General features: G+C 30.5%; 2 protein-coding genes across 5 annotated transcripts in view; both read right to left on the bottom strand.

Moving 5' to 3' along the window:
• Positions 1-526: 526 nt before the first annotated feature.
• LOC148229841 (peptidoglycan-recognition protein 2-like) lies at positions 527-1577 on the bottom strand. The gene is made up of 4 exons (XM_088197990.1): positions 1497-1577; positions 1230-1431; positions 1047-1165; positions 527-978 (listed from the first exon to the last, which is right to left on the bottom strand). The coding sequence occupies exons 1-4, from the start codon at positions 1555-1557 to the stop codon at positions 791-793; spliced, it is 570 nt and encodes a 189-aa protein (XP_088054116.1). The 5' UTR covers positions 1558-1577; the 3' UTR covers positions 527-790.
• Positions 1578-3438: 1861 nt separating this feature from the next.
• The window catches only part of ine (solute carrier family 6 member inebriated), a 39295-nt gene continuing 23995 nt past the window's right edge, over positions 3439-18738 (bottom strand). For 3 of the 4 annotated variants that reach the window (XM_088197912.1, XM_088197913.1, XM_088197914.1), the window contains exons 2-11: positions 11421-11611; positions 8896-9030; positions 7574-7796; positions 6452-6719; positions 6132-6360; positions 5946-6058; positions 5741-5881; positions 5061-5261; positions 4811-4987; positions 3439-4407 (exon numbers count right to left, since the gene is read on the bottom strand). In XM_088197912.1, the coding sequence (XP_088054038.1) occupies positions 4210-4407; positions 4811-4987; positions 5061-5261; positions 5741-5881; positions 5946-6058; positions 6132-6360; positions 6452-6719; positions 7574-7796; positions 8896-9030; positions 11421-11611 (1876 nt within the window). In that variant the 3' untranslated portion in view covers positions 3439-4209. Of the gene's footprint in view, positions 4408-4810; positions 4988-5060; positions 5262-5740; positions 5882-5945; positions 6059-6131; positions 6374-6451; positions 6720-7573; positions 7797-8895; positions 9031-11420; positions 11612-18738 lie in introns of those variants that run through there. The other variant, XM_088197915.1, reaches the window with a different exon arrangement.

The following is an 18738-nucleotide window of genomic DNA, read 5'->3' as shown; positions in this document are numbered from 1 at the left end:
ATTTATTTTTTGTTGTGATTTTTTACGTGTGAAATAATTTAAAGAGTACACAGTAGTGTATAAAAAACTAATATCAGATTATATTCTTTAACAATATTATTTGATAATTTTAAGTGAATATTGCGCCTTTATTTGGTATCACGGCGCCCCACAAGATCTAGCGCCCCAGGCGATCGCCTGTACTGCCTGCCCCTCGGGCCGGCCCTGTCGGCAGGTTATAGCAACTAATGTGGGTCAAATTAAATTGATGGCTTTGTGACGCCGCTAAAATACTATAGTGTCATTTTAAAATCTCCATGTGTGTGTACAAAAATACACTTTGATCTCATGTTTGATTGATTTTCATGTTTATATATTACCCCTCCCTTATCTTTATACCACGGTTTCCGCTAAACTCCTGCATTTCTAAAATATGTTCTAGTAAAACATGTTGCCGATCCCTACCATAGATTAACATCAGCGAATATGACCTGACCCATCGGTTATTTAATTTTAAGTCTTACAATAAATTACTTATACCAATAAAAATTCCAGCTATTATTTTATTGAAATCATATTTTTACATTGTAATTTAACAAAAATAATGTGCAAAAAAATATTTTCTGAGAATTTAAACTTTCAGTACATTTTACATATAAGTTATACTCATTTTTATTTTGATACCATATGCGATCGTTTGTAAGGAAGCTCTAATAACTTCAAGTTATTAAAATTAGCTATCAAGTAATATTATTAAGCATATATAATTTTCCATTTAAGATTCAATTAGTACGATAGTAAATACTTTCATTTAAGACGTGTCTGTCGAGAAATGAGGCCAAGTTGTTATATCACGATAGAAAACTGTTCCCGGACTCAGAGTGGGAATCAATTGTCTATGACCAAAGAGTTTATAATGCGAATCCAACTTCCCGCTTTGGACGCCGCATTCTAACAACTTTTTAACGTTATCAATCGCTTTTGCACTAGGCATCTTTTCTGCAAACATATTTTTTACGTTAAATACATACGTGCTAATAATAAATTATATTTTTATTATTTATTACCTGAAAAATCTCCAATGAATGAAATTCCAATACTCTTTGTGTTCCAATGATATGTATGAGCGCCCACTCGAAGCCAACCGACACCTTCGTATATATTTCCATCACCGCCAACAATAAAACTAATTATTTGTTTATTAATAAACTTTAACATATTGAATAAAATATAGAATAAACCATACATACTTATAACCAATATCATGCCATTTCAAATTATCTATATGATAATTCTGAATATTTAAAACTGTATCGGTACAAGTAGTCGCAGTGCTACATTCACCACCTGCTGTGTGTTGTATTATCACATTTTTGATCGGAATTAATAAATAATCAACCTCTTTATTCGGACGACCGCCCCACTGCAGTTTAGATACAATACTTGGACATTCTATATATTTATAAAAAATACCATTATGTTAAAATCAACTAATATTTAATAAATATATATTTTACCTGAATAAATAGAAGTTATGAACAGTAACAAGGTTATCGTTTCAAACGTCAGTACTCTCATGTTGAAAAATAACTAATGATGTCATGTGTTGTTAAAAAATGCTCAAATAAATATTCTCAGAATTATTGCATCATCCATATTGTTTGTGAATATTATTAACCCATCTGACATTGAAAATTTAAATATTTTATATAGTACGATATTTGCAATTAATATTAATTTATTTATTGGTTTATTTATACATATTATAAAAATATGTATATGCATACATCTATTTAATAATTAAAATCAGACATGTCCATGTTTTTTTTTTTATACAATATATGTATACACTGTATACATATATTGTACAGAAATGTAGAACAAATAAGCTAAATTTATTTTTTAATGTTTGCAGCATGTGGTCGCGGTATGACTTTTTAATGTATGCTTGGAGCGCAAGTGCAGGGCCAAATTCAGTCTCAGTCAACAGGTACAGGGGTAATTAGAAAGTGTCTTTTTGGGTCGGCCGGCCGATCGACTAGATGTGGTGTTTCGTGAAATAACGACTGTATGTCGAATGTCTAATGCTGAATACTGACCCTGGAATGATTTTGAAGCATTCTTGCTTACATCATGGTTTCTGATATTCTTTGTTCTCTAATGACGAAACTGTATTTAAAATGTCCTATGAAGTTTTCATGTACCGATTTTTTGATTCACATATAAATTTTTTTGTTTTCCACGGAGAAGGGTAAATAATTAAAAACGACAAAATTTTAATGTGTTTTCAAAAAGTAAAATAAAATACTTTAAAGATATCGTTAATAGAAAAATACGATAAGAACCTAGTTATTGATTTGTTATGAATATATTGTATTTTTATAAAATATTTATTAATTAAAAAGAATATTTTTCATTCTACAGTGAAAAAATATCAACGTAAATTATTCCGTTTTACATTCTAAGTAAAATGTTGAACTTCCCATATCCGTTAAGGAAAGTCTAGTACAAAATCACTCACACAAATGTGTGCAGCTCTAAACTTATACGTCGCAAATACATAACTAAATATTCATACACGTATCAGTACATAATTATATTGCTAATCAGCAATTCATAACACTTCTTATGATAACCTTAGCTTGTTATATATAATATTATAATTTATTTTTGAATGATAAATAAATAATCTTGTTGATAATTAATTATTTTTTACCATTGTTACTTGAATGTTTATTTACTGTATAAATTGCACAAATATCATATCATGACCAATATAATAAAATTAGTCTTGGTACTACTATAGCATAAATTATTTGCCTATTCTATGTTGATGGTACACAAAAAGTTTTGGTTTATTGCATCTATACTAAAGATTGTCTTCCTGCTTGCATAGTTAATGTTAAATTCGATGAAAGTTCTTGATTCAAAAGATGATGCCGGATGCAGCACATTCATTTTACTCAATTGATAAGATAATGGCCGAAAAATTAACTACCATTTATCCAGTTGACTTAAATTACTCTAATGTATGTGGACTATCACAACACAAATTCACCTTCAAAGTTGGTAGCTGTATTATGCTGTTAAGGAATTTGAACTACCAAAAATTTGCAATGGGACGTGGTTGGTTGTAAAGGTATTGAACTCATCATTCTGATTGGCACATTTGAAGTCGAGAATATGCTTATTCCCAGAAATCATTCAAATGAGAATTGAATTCGCTGTAGGCGATGTTGCATTGCCTTTGCTATGACAAAAAATATGTCACAATGCGTCATTCAATGTAACAATAATTCACTTGGGAGATGAATGCTTCTCTCTTGATCATGAATGGAGCATCCAAAATATGTACATGTGCTAAAAGATGTAAATAATTCAGAACGTACTACTTTTATCGTCAAAGACTAATCGGCGCTTTTTATTTATTATAATTATTTGTAAATAAAGTAAACATAATTTCTAAACATAATTTTATTGACTGAGCTGAATAACAAACAATTATTGCTTATAAATATTAATTATACATATAATAATATTGTTCATTAAATCTTTATATAATAAACTATACATCACTAAAAATGTTGCTAAAATTCGATTCTATATATTATAGATTATGAAAAAATCAAAAATAATATACTAGTTCGTTACACAACGTTGTATATTGCATATCAAATGTCGTACTTCGTTAAAAAGAGTATTTCATTTATTTCTTATTAAATACTTAAACTTGTGGAATGTTTTATGGCATATAATAAATAATTATTCCTACACATTAAACTATTATTCTATTGAGCTTGAAGCTATGCATGGGTTGTTCTTATTTAATATTCACAATCATATTTATAACTATGTAAATAGATTTACTACGCATACTATTATTGTCAATGCATTATTGATTGAATATCTAAAATAGTAATGTCATTTAAGTTATATAATACATTATAGAAAAAAAATGCAATATATTATTTGTCTTTTTTAAAAGTAAAACTAATATTTATTTAACGGCCAGTGGTAGAAGAGTTTGAGGCAAGAGTATAAAGTATTACTTTAATAAATCATACATATTTTATATAATATATATATTAGCAAACTTAAATCCAATATCAATGTTGTATAACGTAATCAGACAATTAATTTATAATTATTCATCTGAAAATATCACATTTAAAAGATATGTTAAATTTTTAACAATTAAAATACTGCTGATTGGATGACTATTATCGTCGATCAATGTGGAGTCGTTGGCGAGCTCGGAGTCTGCGGTCCCATACTCATTGGAGAAGAAGTACTCAAAGTCGTTATAACCGGTGACAATTCCCTAATCACGTCGGGCCCTGTCGAAATCGTATCATCGTAGTGTTCACAATTGTGTTCTCCACAAATTTTGCATTCAAAGATCACCGGTCGGATTGAATTTCTTAATTTCTGCAATTAAAATAGTAATATCATTACAGACTTATACATGTAATCACATAAAAGTTAGGATTTCTCTAGATATAAATTCATTAATTAAAGATGCTAACATAGTACAACAAATTTGTACAAATCCTCATATATACATTTTATATATTAGCATAATTCAGATTTTACTAGAGTTTTAATGAGTAAAAAGCAAAATATGTAAGGGATCCTGCACATATACAAATAAATTAGTATACTTTCGAGAAATCAATAGCTTTGTATGAAAGGGACCTTGGTTATTGTATTATTAATGACGTCAGGCAAAATAAATGGGCCAAGACTTCGGTATTTGGATGATGTGAATAAGAATGTCAGTGTCAGCCTGGCAAAGGAAAGGAGACTCGTCTATTACAATAAAATGAAATACCTCGGCAAACGTGTCCCCTTCAGATCTTGTAATAATGATAGCTGCATATCCAGGAATGCAAATCAATGAAAGCGAAGCCATGATCCAGCCGATGGCTTCGGCCCAGCGGGGATAATGGTAATGACCGTTCTTGTAAGTCGGCGGTTCATAGTCAATCAAGCTGAACACCCAAACAGACTGTAACATATATAATATATTATTTCTTATTTATTCGTATTAAACAATTGGATGTATGATTCTATTAACTTACAAATAGTAAGAGCGGAGCTGCTATCAACCAACAAGTTCTGAAATATAACGAAGGCGTTTTACCCGTCATCTGCTTGACGTTCCTCGAGAGTCTTTTGGTACCATAAAACCATGTTATAGCTATGATTTCAAAGAAGGCTAGGTATGTGATAGATATTGAGGCGGCATAGTGGTCTATGAGTTGAAAATAATAGATTCCGCTCTGAAATTTTAAGACATTTTGATTTGAATATTAAAAATGTACGAACAATATGATTTGTTTAACATGCCTTTTTTTTTACATAAAATAACTTATAGTCAATTATCAGCACTCTTGTTTTTTTAAATATTGAATGAAGTCATTAGATATATTATAGCAAAATACAAATATATTTAATTCTTTGAATGATCGGCTGTCTAGTTTTCAATAATATAACTGTCACTATTTCAGAGATATATTACAATCAATCTGAAAGTTTTTATAGATAATTTCTATTGTATTTACTCTGTCTTCTGTAATGTAAAACTATAAAATATTGTTTTAAAAATACATTGTGATTTTAAGAGACTAGTTTTGGAGCGGTCAGATACTAATCTGTTCTATACTTTTGCATATATACAGTAAAGAAACCATATTTTAACGGACATTTCTGATATTGATTTTAAATGTTGAATATAAAAGTAGTATATAGTATAAAATACCTGAACTATATTTGGCAATCCGAATAAAAATGACACTACACAAACAATCAACACTAGAAGCTCATGATAAACAAGCCTCTTTTTGATCCATTTTGGAAAACCATCTTGGATGGAAGTCACGACGACTTCAACTATTGCAAACTAGAATAAGCAAACATATGGTAATACATATTGATTAATATAAATTAATAATTTATAAATTTACCTGGCTGTTGAGTCCTAAGCATAACAACATGAAAAAGAACAAGACGGCCCATAATTGTGACGCTGGCATCTTAGCAATAGCTTGTGGGTACACAACGAATATTAAACCAGGACCTGTACATTAATATAATCGTAATAAGCTATTCTAAATATTATATATTTATAATAATAAAAGTTTGAAAATCACCGTCTTTTATAACGGCTTCTACGTCTGTGTTTTGCTCGGTCGCTATATTTCCTATTGTGGCAAACGTAAATATGCCTACTAGCAAACTGGTAATAGCGTTGACAAACGAAACGGCTAGGGTATCATGCAAGAAGTTGTTGTGGAACCGATTGTAGCTGGCGAACGATATCATCGATCCGAACGCGATGCCTATTGAGTTAAAGTTCTGCGCTACCGCATTGATCCAGACCTAAAAATTACATCTATTTTAAAGTATGACCTCGTTGCAATACTCGATTTTATCACGTCCTTCGCAGTAGTGTAGTCAGCGATATTTATACCTTAGCGTCGCCCAGCAAAGCCCAGTTGGGTTTGAAAAAGTATCGCAGGCCTTTGTCGGCGCCATCTAGAGTGAGCGACCTCCCCAAGAATATGATTATGAGAAGAAACGGAAAAGTGGCAGTGAAATAGCGAACTTTGGCCGATGATTTAATACTTTTCCATATAGCAAAGTAAACCAACATCCACGCGCATATTAGACATGCCACTAATTCCCACCGTAACTCTCCAGGATGCTGTATACCTTCGCTCACTTTCAACACCTTATTTCTGATACAATAAATTATCATTAATATTATGTTAAATTATTTATATGCAATTAAGGTAAATAAAAAAGTAAAGGTATTTGATTTAATATTATTATAATACATCAGATTATTCTTTTAGCGTCTAAAAAAACTACTGTGGTACAAATAGAAAGTACATAAAATTGGTATAGATGAACCGAAAGTTTTCTATGGTACCCACGGCAAATATAATGAATTTATAATACACTATTAGTTGTATTTTGTAAAAAAAATGACTAAATATGCGAGTGTGTCAAATGAAAACATTAAATGTGTGTTTACAATTCAAAACACCATTCCTATAAATTAGCAGTACTGTTACATATAGTTGACACATTAGCTTAAAATGGTTACCGCACTATAAAATACACCAAGTGAGCGCTCATTCATTTTTATGATAGTAAGATATTGATATCCATTGAAATTCATTAACTAATATAGTGATGCATGTCTTTTACTTCAGCAATTGTACGAGTGTACTAGAACTTTTTTCGACCATTCCATCGCAGCAGTTTAAGGCATCGGGGAAAAAATCACAAAAATAATATCGGTGCACGAAATAGTGTCATGGATCAGCGCAGATAAGTGAATTAACTACTACTGTCCGAAAATCAAAATGATATGGACTTCTGACTGTTTCATTCCAATGTAGTCCGACGAAAAAGTGCAAAAGTTGGTGTATGAAAACCCATAACTCAATAGCCATAGTTTACAAAAAATATGTTGTAAATCTCTAATAAGTTGAATTGCTAGCCGATACTATTTACAATTAATATGTAAAAGGGGCAAAATACCTTTACTTTCTGATATATCCTTATAAATAAACAATCAAATTACTCGAAGAATTCTTCCGAAGGCGTTTTCGAATGAGCCGGTCTAGAAATATTGTGTTCTAAACTTTCGGGCATCCAACAATCAGGCGTGTTCCATCTATTCGAACAATCCGACCATGGCATTTCCGATTTGAACGATGCAAAGAAATAATAAATTGCATAAGCTATTATCACACAATAATACGTTGACATTAGGAATGATATAACAACGCTCGCCAATCCAGCACCTAAAAACATAAACAATAAAATAAATAATTAATATACATATTCAATCTAGAATCAAGATCAGGCATGTACATTTTTTTATGAATTTTACTAAATAGCTCTAAGACAAGTTTTTAATAATAATACAAATTGTACATTTTATTTTTATAAAATCATTTTAAAGTGATACTTTAATGAACGTATCCAAAGAAAAGTTATATTAAACCCAGATAAACATAAATCACTAATCAGAGGTCAGCGTTTGACTTAATGGAACTCAGATGTGTCCAGAACGACACTGGTTGTTATCTTGATTGATTTTTTATTTTTATTTTGGTAGTATAAGTTGATTAGTGTTAGTTTAATTCTAATCTCAGACTAATATTAACATAAAAACATCATTTGAGATTACTATATCATGATTTTTTTGGATATCTAAAAATTTATGAAAAATATATTTTTTTATGATCAATAATGTACATTTTTGCATTTTAATCAAAAGTAAGAATGTAACATTGAGTCTTATATTGATTCTAGACGTCTTAATTAAATTGTACAATAATTTATTTTCCACAAAGATAAAATAACTCGAGTTTCATGTATTTTTTTATTAGTTTTACTCTTTCTCGTTTTTATACGTCATTGACTTTATTATTGAAAACTGTTATATAAACATTTTTATTATATAAATAGTACAAATTTAATTATTTTAATGGAAAGCTTTAAACTCTGAATTATAATCATGGATTTTTAAAATATAAAAAAGTTGCAAAAAAGATTAGTATTATTTTATGTTTATATACATAGTAGTAGTTTTTGTAGTTTATTTAAGCATTTTTAACGGTTACACGTGGAGTAATATGCATAATAATATTCACCGTTATATCAAAAATAACAGCGTATACAGTCGTAGGATCGCATACCGCGCAAAGAAAGATTTGAGATAAGAGAATTTATTTATACCTGCCCCGGCCGTTTCTAAGAATTCAAATTTCAAGTATACAGTTAAAATGTTTTTTGAGAATTTTGTCAGAGCAAAACTGTCGAGATTTTTATCTTTCATTTGTGGTTAAATTATTTTGTTGTACAGTGTTGTTCGATACATAATCTAAATATATTTACCTTTAAATAAAGGGCAGACTTGTCCTAGAGCTCCGATGGGTCCTCGGCCTGTAAACTGTCCTACGGCTAGTTCCATAAAAAGCATAGGTATACCACACACTATCAATACTATAAAGTATGGTATTAAGAACACACCTGCAAACAATAATGGATGATATAACATGATTTTAAACTGATGATTGAGAGAAAAAATATATCACAAAGTGTCACGGTGATGATTTTAAAAAACATATGTTTTTTGGCACATAATACACAATAACAATCGTGTTCCTGACTTTGAATAATGAAATTGTCACAGGAAACGAAGATATGATGATAGTCGACGTGTAATGGGGAATAAACATGGTCTAAATACAAATTAAAACATGGAAATTGACCTTGGAAAGTGAAATGAAAATGAGTTGATTCCGTTGAAGATTGGAAATTGAATGATAAGAATTTATACAAATGTGTTAATACATGTTAACCTTAGCGACAATAAAACATGTATGAAAAATAGTATGACCTTATGTAATGAACATTATATTTTATATACAAAATTCGAAAAAATAGAAGGCGGTTCTTCAGAAAAAAGTGCACAAATATAATCTTACTCGGTGTCATCATGATGTCATTGCTTTGTGCAAACCCTATTGCATAGGTAATTTATTCAACTAAAAGGCCTGAAATACTAATGGTATCGCTGGTGACCAATATATAAAAGACAAGGGCTCGAATCCCATATGAACTCTAGTGTTTTTCGATATTTCTATCGTGTCTGGGAGATCAGAATTGCTGATTATTATATAATTATAAATCTGATCGATCATCATAGATTAGGTGTTTCTATACTTTCCTAATTTCGCGAATAAATATTTTGACTACTAATTAGAATAAAATCGAACTAGGTCGTGCATAGTGATATTTATTTATTATACGCTATAATAATAGTTTATAATTAATAATATATGTCACTGATTTATAGAGTTCAGTGTCGTGTCTCACTATTTATTAGTTGTTGATTGTGTTTATTCCGTTGTAACGCATTGGGCTAACGCCTGTTATTTCAACGAAAGATTTAAAATAAATTGTTAAAAAGTTGACATGGCTATGCAATATACTTTATTTAGATGTTTATACTTTGATTTAGATATTTAATAAGTATACACATAGACTTACTTATAATGACGCATAGGGGAAATCTGTCAAGTCATGACTATCAGATTTCTAATAAATAAATAATGTACTGTAAGTGTATTTTTTCAAATATAGTAAGAATATTTAATAAATTAATCTATTACCGGCCAGGCGTTGGCCATGACCCTATAATCTGTTCTTGTTTTTCTTTTAGAACACTCAATACTCAAATTTAGTAGACAAAACATAATAAAATATGTTATTTTTTTTCATGTTTAAAATTGAGTTTAGTATCCCATTAAGTAAGTTTATTGATTGACTATTAGATTTTGGCACGAAAATGTAAAATTCTGCGGTTGCATCACGAGCCAAAAGGAAAAGTCTAAATATGTGACGTCATAAGCGAAAGTAGCGACAACTGGTAGATGCGGCTAGTTCGACAATTAATCGATGCCAAAATAATTTGCTTCAAAGTTTTAAGGACATTTTTTTTTGGCAACGTTACAAAATTCTTGTACGTCTTTCAGCACCAGCTTAGAAGATTTTCGTTATATTTACGTATTTTTTTACAAATCTATTGTTTCGTGCCCTAGACAGAAGCGTTTCCGTATAAATAGAAAGCAGTAACCTTCAAGGAGCCACTGGCCTTACAAAAAGTTGGCTACAAGAAAATTTACATAATCGGTTCAATTTCAAAGATACACAAATTCAGTATCGTATTACTACATTAAACCGTGTTTTGTTAGAATATACATATATTGCAAACTTTATGGCCGCGTAGCGGAACATTTTATGATTAACCTTTAAAAAATCATTATTCGACTATAAACTAACACGAAAAAAAAAATTCTATTGTTGGCGAAACTTATTCAACCAATAACGAAAGCACCAAATCATCCAGTTAATCGCAACCATCAGATCTTTTTTGAGTATCACTTAAACTTGAACTTCCAACTGGTCTACCACTTCGCTTCAGACTCGATTGATTCGAAAGACCCTTTAAGGAGTCGGCATATTAAAAATAAACAATATACGCACTTTCAAAATGATTAAATACAAAAGTTAGTTCGTTGCCAAGATTGACTGAAATTTACGAAAAATATTAGCATGGAACGCTAACGGTTTTCGCAATAAAAAAATGGAATTTTAACAGTTTCTAATCGATATATAGTTAGTTATTCCAAAGACCAATAAAAACATAGATACATATATACTTTGCTAACCTTAAAATAAATTGTACGGACTAATTGATTAGAGCATTCATAAAATCTAGTACAATGGAATAACATATAATTTGCCAATTTAATTCATAGGATGTTAATATAATATATAATATTAAAAAAAAAACAGAAATCATTTCCTTCCGTGATTTCAAAGTCAAACATTACAAAACTAGAACGAGCTCTCACCTCCGCCGCTTTTGTAGCACATGTAAGGAAACCGCCAAACGTTTCCCAAACCGACTGAGTATCCAACGCACGCAAGTACAAATTGCATTTTGTTAGCCCAGTGTTGGCGCCTGGGTTTCAGGTTTAATCCGTCTCCATCGTCGGAGCTATCGTCGTAGCTATCTCCATCCAAGCTTCGTTCCTCGGGAGGTCTGGAATTATAAAAAAAACATTATCATTAAAAAATCGAGTAAAATAAAAATAGTAAACAATATTTATATATAAAGCACCAGAAGCTCGCGTGTGATTTATTTAATTGTTTACAGAAGCCAAGATAATTGGTCTATGGGCAATGACATTATCGCCATATTTACCAGCAATAAAAAATGTCACGCACTAATGTGTTTTATGAGTTTTTTAATGTTTGAAAACACAAGATTAAAATGTTTGCTTAATAAACTTGAATAATAATGTTAGACTTTTTAACATATAAATTATATAAAAAGCTAGTATATATGTATAAAACTAGTATTTTTCAAACTAGAAATAAATAAAGTCAATTTGCTTATAAATAGCTAGTTTAAAAATAGTTCTTTCTATAAATGAAATGTGTATTTTCACACAGTTTATATATATATATTTATTTAATTCAAATCTTGCGTTAATTTTGGGACACCCTTTATTAACGACTAGTGGCAACACTTTGTTTAAATGTTAATTGATTAAAGAAAAAATAAGCCTTGCAGTTTTGAAGTTTGTTGTGTAAACAATAAATTTATTAATATATATTGTATTTTATTTTGATTAGAAATATTTTTATTGTACTATATATACAGTCTTAACGTCACGCCACTAAAAACATAGGAATAACATTAATTTATTCGAGCGATCGATAAATAAACAACTGCGAACCATCTACGAAAAACGTGCGTTGTCTAATAATATATAAAACAAGATATATAATCATCATATATATTAACTAAGAAATAAAATTCTGTTCTTCAGGTAACATGCCACACTGTCAGCGCCCGTCGTCGTGCTACGACAAGGAATATTATTGTTATAATTTATTAAGGTATTTTTAAAATGTTTTTTTTTTTATATTTACTATTCAAATCAAGGTTGTTATTGATTGATTTTTAATTTAATTAAATTTTAATTTTCAACTATATTTTGTATGTAATAATTTAAAGATTTATATCAAATAGTAGTTAATTACAAATAATTCACTTTTAATTGAATATATTATTTTACAATTTTTTTCAAAATTTACAATTCTGTTAGATAATAACATATAAAAGATTAAAAATACAAAAAAATAAAAGAAAACAGTAAAAAATATTCAGTCTGGTGGTTAATATTATTTACTTGTAGGTATTCATTATGTCTGATGACTTATCTAGTTGGTGTATCCCATATTTATCATATGTCAGGTTACAACGGAATATTTAAAATTAAAATAAAATAGAGAGAAAGAAATAGGGGGGAGGGGAAAGACTCAGAGAGGCAGCAACATTAGCTCTTTAAAGACTCTTATACCACTTCTAATTTTATTCTGACACTTCAAAGACAGGGATGTCACTTGGAGGAAGCATTTGCTCTCCTTTGAATTTGTCAAGAAAAATGCATGTATAAATTGAAAAAAAACAGTTGAATCAATCCCGAAAATATTTTTTAAAATATGTCCTTTCAGTGAAATCCTATCGGAATACATTTTCACCGGTAGATATATATTTTTACATTATTGTAATTTATCTAGCAGTTGCTAGTGTTTTTTGCGCTCTCCTATTGGTCAAAATTTGGTTTAGATATGCTTCATTTTAGTTTCACTTGTTGTAAGTCGTAATATTGTTTTAAAACGTCTTATAATGAATGCTAGATAACCGAATGTTTTCTCTGTGACGGCAACGCCACGATTTTATTGCTTTTGACGTGGATTTTTGACTTCTGAGATAATTGTTTTTTAAGCTTTCCTATTGGTCAAAATTCTGTTTAATGTGCTTCATTCGATTCTTACTTATTGTAAGTCGTAATATTGTTATAAAAATGCTTAATATTAACGTTAGATAACCGAGCGTTTCTACTGCGACGACGACAGCACGATTTCATTGCTTTTGACATGGATTTTAAAATGGATTTTAAAATAATATCTGAAATGACGTCCCAGACTCTACATATCGCGCGATCACACGGTTAAACTTATTAAAAAATAATCAAAAATATTTAAATGCAATTTGTTGAAAATATTGATAATCCCTGTTTTCTAATAATAATAAAAAATATAAATGGATTGTGCCATAGAATAATAATGTTTGACGAAAACATGAAATAGGGGTTTTCTCTGTGACTGTTGGCGGAAACATGACACACATGTTGTGCCATCGGCCTGTGTTGTGCTAATACAGTTTTACCAACATAAATCAGGATCTGAAATATGGTGATACGAGACCTTGAGCTATGAGCATAATTGTTATAACCTTACACCGTCGGATAGTTTCTTATTTCCCGGTATTTTTTCGATTCCAATGCGACTTGAACGGCACGATTTTATTGCTTTTGGCGTGAATTCTAAGTAGGGATTCCTTGAATTTAGGCATAAAACTGCATGTCATTTAATGAAATACAACAAAAAAAATTTGAAATTGAATAATAAAAAAATATTCGATTGTCTGTTGCTATCATTTTTGACCAGCTTGAATTCTTCCGCATTCGACACTGTCGCCCGATACTGAAGCCTGTATTATTTCTATACTATGCTTCGGCAAAATAATTAAGAAGACTCTTCGATGTCAGGGAATATTTTTGGTCTTAACAACCATATATGTGGTCTGGTCGTAAGATCGTAACACGTACTCCGGAACATGTACATATATTAAAAAAACATTTTGTCACTTTGTGACCCGCGGGTCATAGGTTGCCAACCCCTGATCTATACAATGTGTAAATACTAACTTATACAATAAAAAATATATCAAACAGGTCATGTCACACCCTTCCATGATATAAAACAAAAGACAAAATTATTATAAAACATAGCAAACTCAAATAAAGGATCTAAAAATATCTTGGAATAATGACAACAGTTCAGTCAGGATTAGTGGGGTCAGTAGTACAACAACAAATAGTTGAAAATAGCTTTAATCAATGTATAAATATTAAAAGGACAAATAATAAAATATGCTATAAAAGCGAAAATTAAAATAAAATATAAAAAAAATACTTTTAGTGAAATTTAATTAATCTCATGGAGTGCTCCAGGGAACTAAGTTAAGTCCATTGTTGTTTGTGTTATATATAAATGCTATTGTGGAATAATATAATTAATCTTGCAAGTAATATTGTACGTTTATTTATTATGAAATATCAAACTCCACGAATGACAATTTTTATAACTTTTAAATGCTTTTGCTAAAAGTAATTTAGAATGTCTTAAGTAGAGATTATCTAACTTCACAATTAAAAACTTTACAGAAATGAAAGTAGTCTGGATCTTTAGGAAAAAATTAAAAAACACAGGCAAAATATTAATTAGTTTATCTGAGTACATTTTCTTTCCTGATTGATGTTGCTCTTACAGTGTCAATGAAGTTTTGATTTGTTGGTTTGTAGCAAATTTGATAGTAAAACCCAAATAAGTGATCAAGTCTAGACTACCAAATCATAACATATTTTTGCGGATGGTAACACAACCATTTCCGCTAAAATATCAAAATGCAATCAATACGTCACACGAAAATGTAGACACAATTTTCCAGCACGATCCGGTCGATGTTCACGATCTATTTATTTAAAAGATATACTATAACACAGTCCTCGACACAAAAAAAAGTACACGACGAGCCAACATTAGTAGTGTAATAAATTAATATATTGTAATATCATGAATGGGTTACAAATTATGCACGTAGCTTGGGCCAAGGCAACTCGGTTCTCGGTTGCGATGGACAGGGATCGGGAATTGTTGTCCACGATCCCTTTGATGGGATAATTGTTTGGATCCTCGTTCGTTATTCGCGTTGCATATGTTGATGTTTCCTTTACCGGTGCCGCAATCACTCCACCATGACCATCCATCAGTCTAATCTTCCCACTTATGTACTTATTGAACGGACATGCGGCTCTCACGTTGGGACCCCGATGCCAACAAGGTTATGCTGCTGAAGGAGATCAACGTACGACATTGGCAATGAATTTTTGGTCACGCTATATATTAGTATAGTTAATCGAGCGAAAGTCCTGACTATCACCTAGCCTAATTTTGAATTTAAAAGGTCAACAAAAGATATCTTTATTGTCGTTAAAGATACTGCTTTGGCCAAAATAGTGGGGCAAGGATTTTTACACAATTTATTTAAAACATCTTTTTATTTTATCGTAGCCCTTCTTCTACTGGCTTTACAAACCCTTTTTGGCATATTATCAACTAACCAGCACAATATAGCAGCGGTGAGTCATTGTTTATATATTTTTTTTATTTATATAATATATGTGATATTTTCTATGAGTTATTTGAGGGACATATATTAATCCGCGAGATGAAAAAACTAGGAAGTGATGATCGATCAGAATTTTAATTATATAATAAGCACTAATTTCCATCGCTCAGACACGATTTAAATTGAAAAACACCATGGTCCAAAAAAACATCAAGGTTGTGTTTGCAAGATCAGAGTTTATTCTTCCTAGCTGTTGCTGATATTATGGATGAATTTTGAGTTTTGGAAGTAACTTATACAATATGAAGTCCACTTGGTATTTGTATTTTTGTGAAGCTCTATTAAATTTATATCTAATGCCTCTGTAGGCAAATTCAAAACCAGAAACCCTAGATTTATTGCGAATTATGACAAAGATTTTGTACAGATTTTATTTCTATTAGAGTTTTAAATAGTACCCTTGCACCTGAACACAATTCCTACTCCATTATATATAGTGAATATATTGCGCTGTAAAGCCAAATCCAGACTTTTATTTTTATTTCTTTCTTAAAACCACGGCTTGGTTCTTTTTTTCACTATTTTAAATTAAATATAAGCTACATGCTTGCCGGTATTTCATTGCGATTTACGATGCAATCATCTTCCCTAGCAGTTTACATACGTTTTTTTCTGTACCTAGTATAAGCTTATATGTAGGCTTTCTGATTTCAAATAAGAATTCCAGACTTCACTTCTCAAACTTCAACAAATTTTGATAAATAAAAAATGTATGTAATATAGTTAAGTATTGCAGATACATTATTACATATTATTCTTGAAATAACCCTATAAAAAACACCTGTCATCTAAAGTAGAATCAAACATCGTCGTTTTTTATACATATAAAATAAAAACTTATAGTGAATTTATATATTTATGACATTTCGCTCATAAGATATTGGTCTTAAATGTACTTTTGCCGCATCTTGTATATGCAAACTGTGTATTATTCATTGATTATTGATTATCTATATAGTAATATAGTTGTGTTTTACTCAACATTACTGTATATATAGTATAAAAACCACGATAAATGAGCATGCGTGATATTGATTCTAAAAGTACATAATTAATTCATATTATTTTGTCACGAAGTTTTCGCCATTTTTTTTGAGACCTTTTAAGATAGTGTTGCGAAAGACAAACGCCATTATCAGCCGCTCTGTAATGTTTGAGTTTCATCTTAATGTTTCATACGAACGTGTCATGAAACTGATTTTTCTTTTCAGTCTATGCATAAACCGTAAATCAAAGGTGAGCGAGGACGCGTTCGCTTGACGATATTAATTACAAAGTCTGAATTATGCAACTGCTCGCGCTCGCCATGTTAATTTGAAAGTTATTATATAGTCGACACCGTGATTAGCGCATTCTGGTTATGCATAAAGCATAAATCAATATGCAAATTTAAAGTGATGCACAACTAGCAGTGGGAATCAAAGCTGATTTATTGATATGTCATCAAATCCAGTAATACTATTTCCTGAACGCATTCGCCTAGACATTTATTGATCGTCAAAGAATGTTTAAGCCAAATGTATAAAGATGCAAACATAGAGGCGACCTGTCTCTATCACCGCAAACGTGCATTCTACCTAATTTAGTTATTGAAATCATAGCGATTATTACTCATCTGTGCGATATTTTTCAATGAATTAATATTATTTCTGATTTTAAATGTAATATTATTATCTATAGTAAAAAAAACAATGATAGCCTTAAGGATTTGAAGTATAATTTTACATGGGAATCAAAAAATGTATGAGTACTATTACAAGAAAAATTTGCATTAGGAATACCTCCTATTTTTCTGATCGTACATAAGCTACAAAGTCATAGGACATTTGCTCGAAACTTTCACTTCGCTTCCGACTTGGAATATACATATGAGAATACATCTCGTTTTTCCATATTTTTTTCATTAATGGTTACTGCAAAGTCTTATTTATTAGCTGATCACTGAAGAGCGCTTATTTTTTCATGCTAACAATTTGCTTTCAATTATATTTTTTTATCGGAAACTCCGAAAGAGTATCTTATTACAGATACGCTATTATTCAACTAATTTATCATTTCAATAATTGATATACGATTGTGTAGAGTGGTTTATTGGTTAATCGGCGAGTTGCACAGTGGGCAACGCAGGCACTCCCACACCGTCGTCACTAAATTATTCAGCTACAATTTTGTACTTACATCGCATCATCAGATATGAGACGATTAAATGCGTATTCATTGCAAAGTGGAAAATTGTATTAAAGACACAACAATTGTTTACATACTTAAATAATAAATTGTAATAATAAAACACGCGATCGAGTGCGATACACTTGCACGAACGCGATTGGAGGCGAACTTGATAGATAAGTTTGACATTCGTCGACACAAACATATTTTATAATTGGCAGTTTAATATATTAAACTAAGACTGTATTATATATATTGATATAAATGTAGATGCTCATATATAGCTTACATATTAATATAGTATAATAACTGGAACAAGTATTTATGACCATGTCTAGAAATATTGAATTCATCGTCATCGTCAACTCTTAAAAAGTCGTCGTTTTTGTCTACCTATTTCGTACAACCCTCAAGGGAAAGCCGTCATATCAAAATTGAAAACACAGTAAAAATGCTTTCTTTGTTTCAGTCTATCTCAATGTCGGCTTATCCCGCGTCCTAGCTTCTCAGAAGCCCGCGGTATGAGAAGGAGCTTGAAACTCTCGCTTGGGTTAATTTAAGCGTCATGGCCGTAACAAATGTTTTACCGGGCATGTCGCAAATAAATTAAACTAATCTATATTGCGCATTTTTAAAAAGAAACATATTTTGTAATTATATATTGCACTGTACGA

The sequence above is a fragment of the Plectrocnemia conspersa genome, unplaced genomic scaffold, assembly GCF_051122295.1.
Source record: "Plectrocnemia conspersa isolate PC_06_02 unplaced genomic scaffold, ASM5112229v1 ptg000011l, whole genome shotgun sequence".
In the NCBI taxonomy this organism is placed as follows: Eukaryota; Metazoa; Arthropoda; class Insecta; order Trichoptera; family Polycentropodidae; genus Plectrocnemia; species Plectrocnemia conspersa.
The sequence above is the reverse complement of the archived record's forward strand: the minus strand, read 5'-3'. Positions and strand labels throughout refer to the sequence as shown.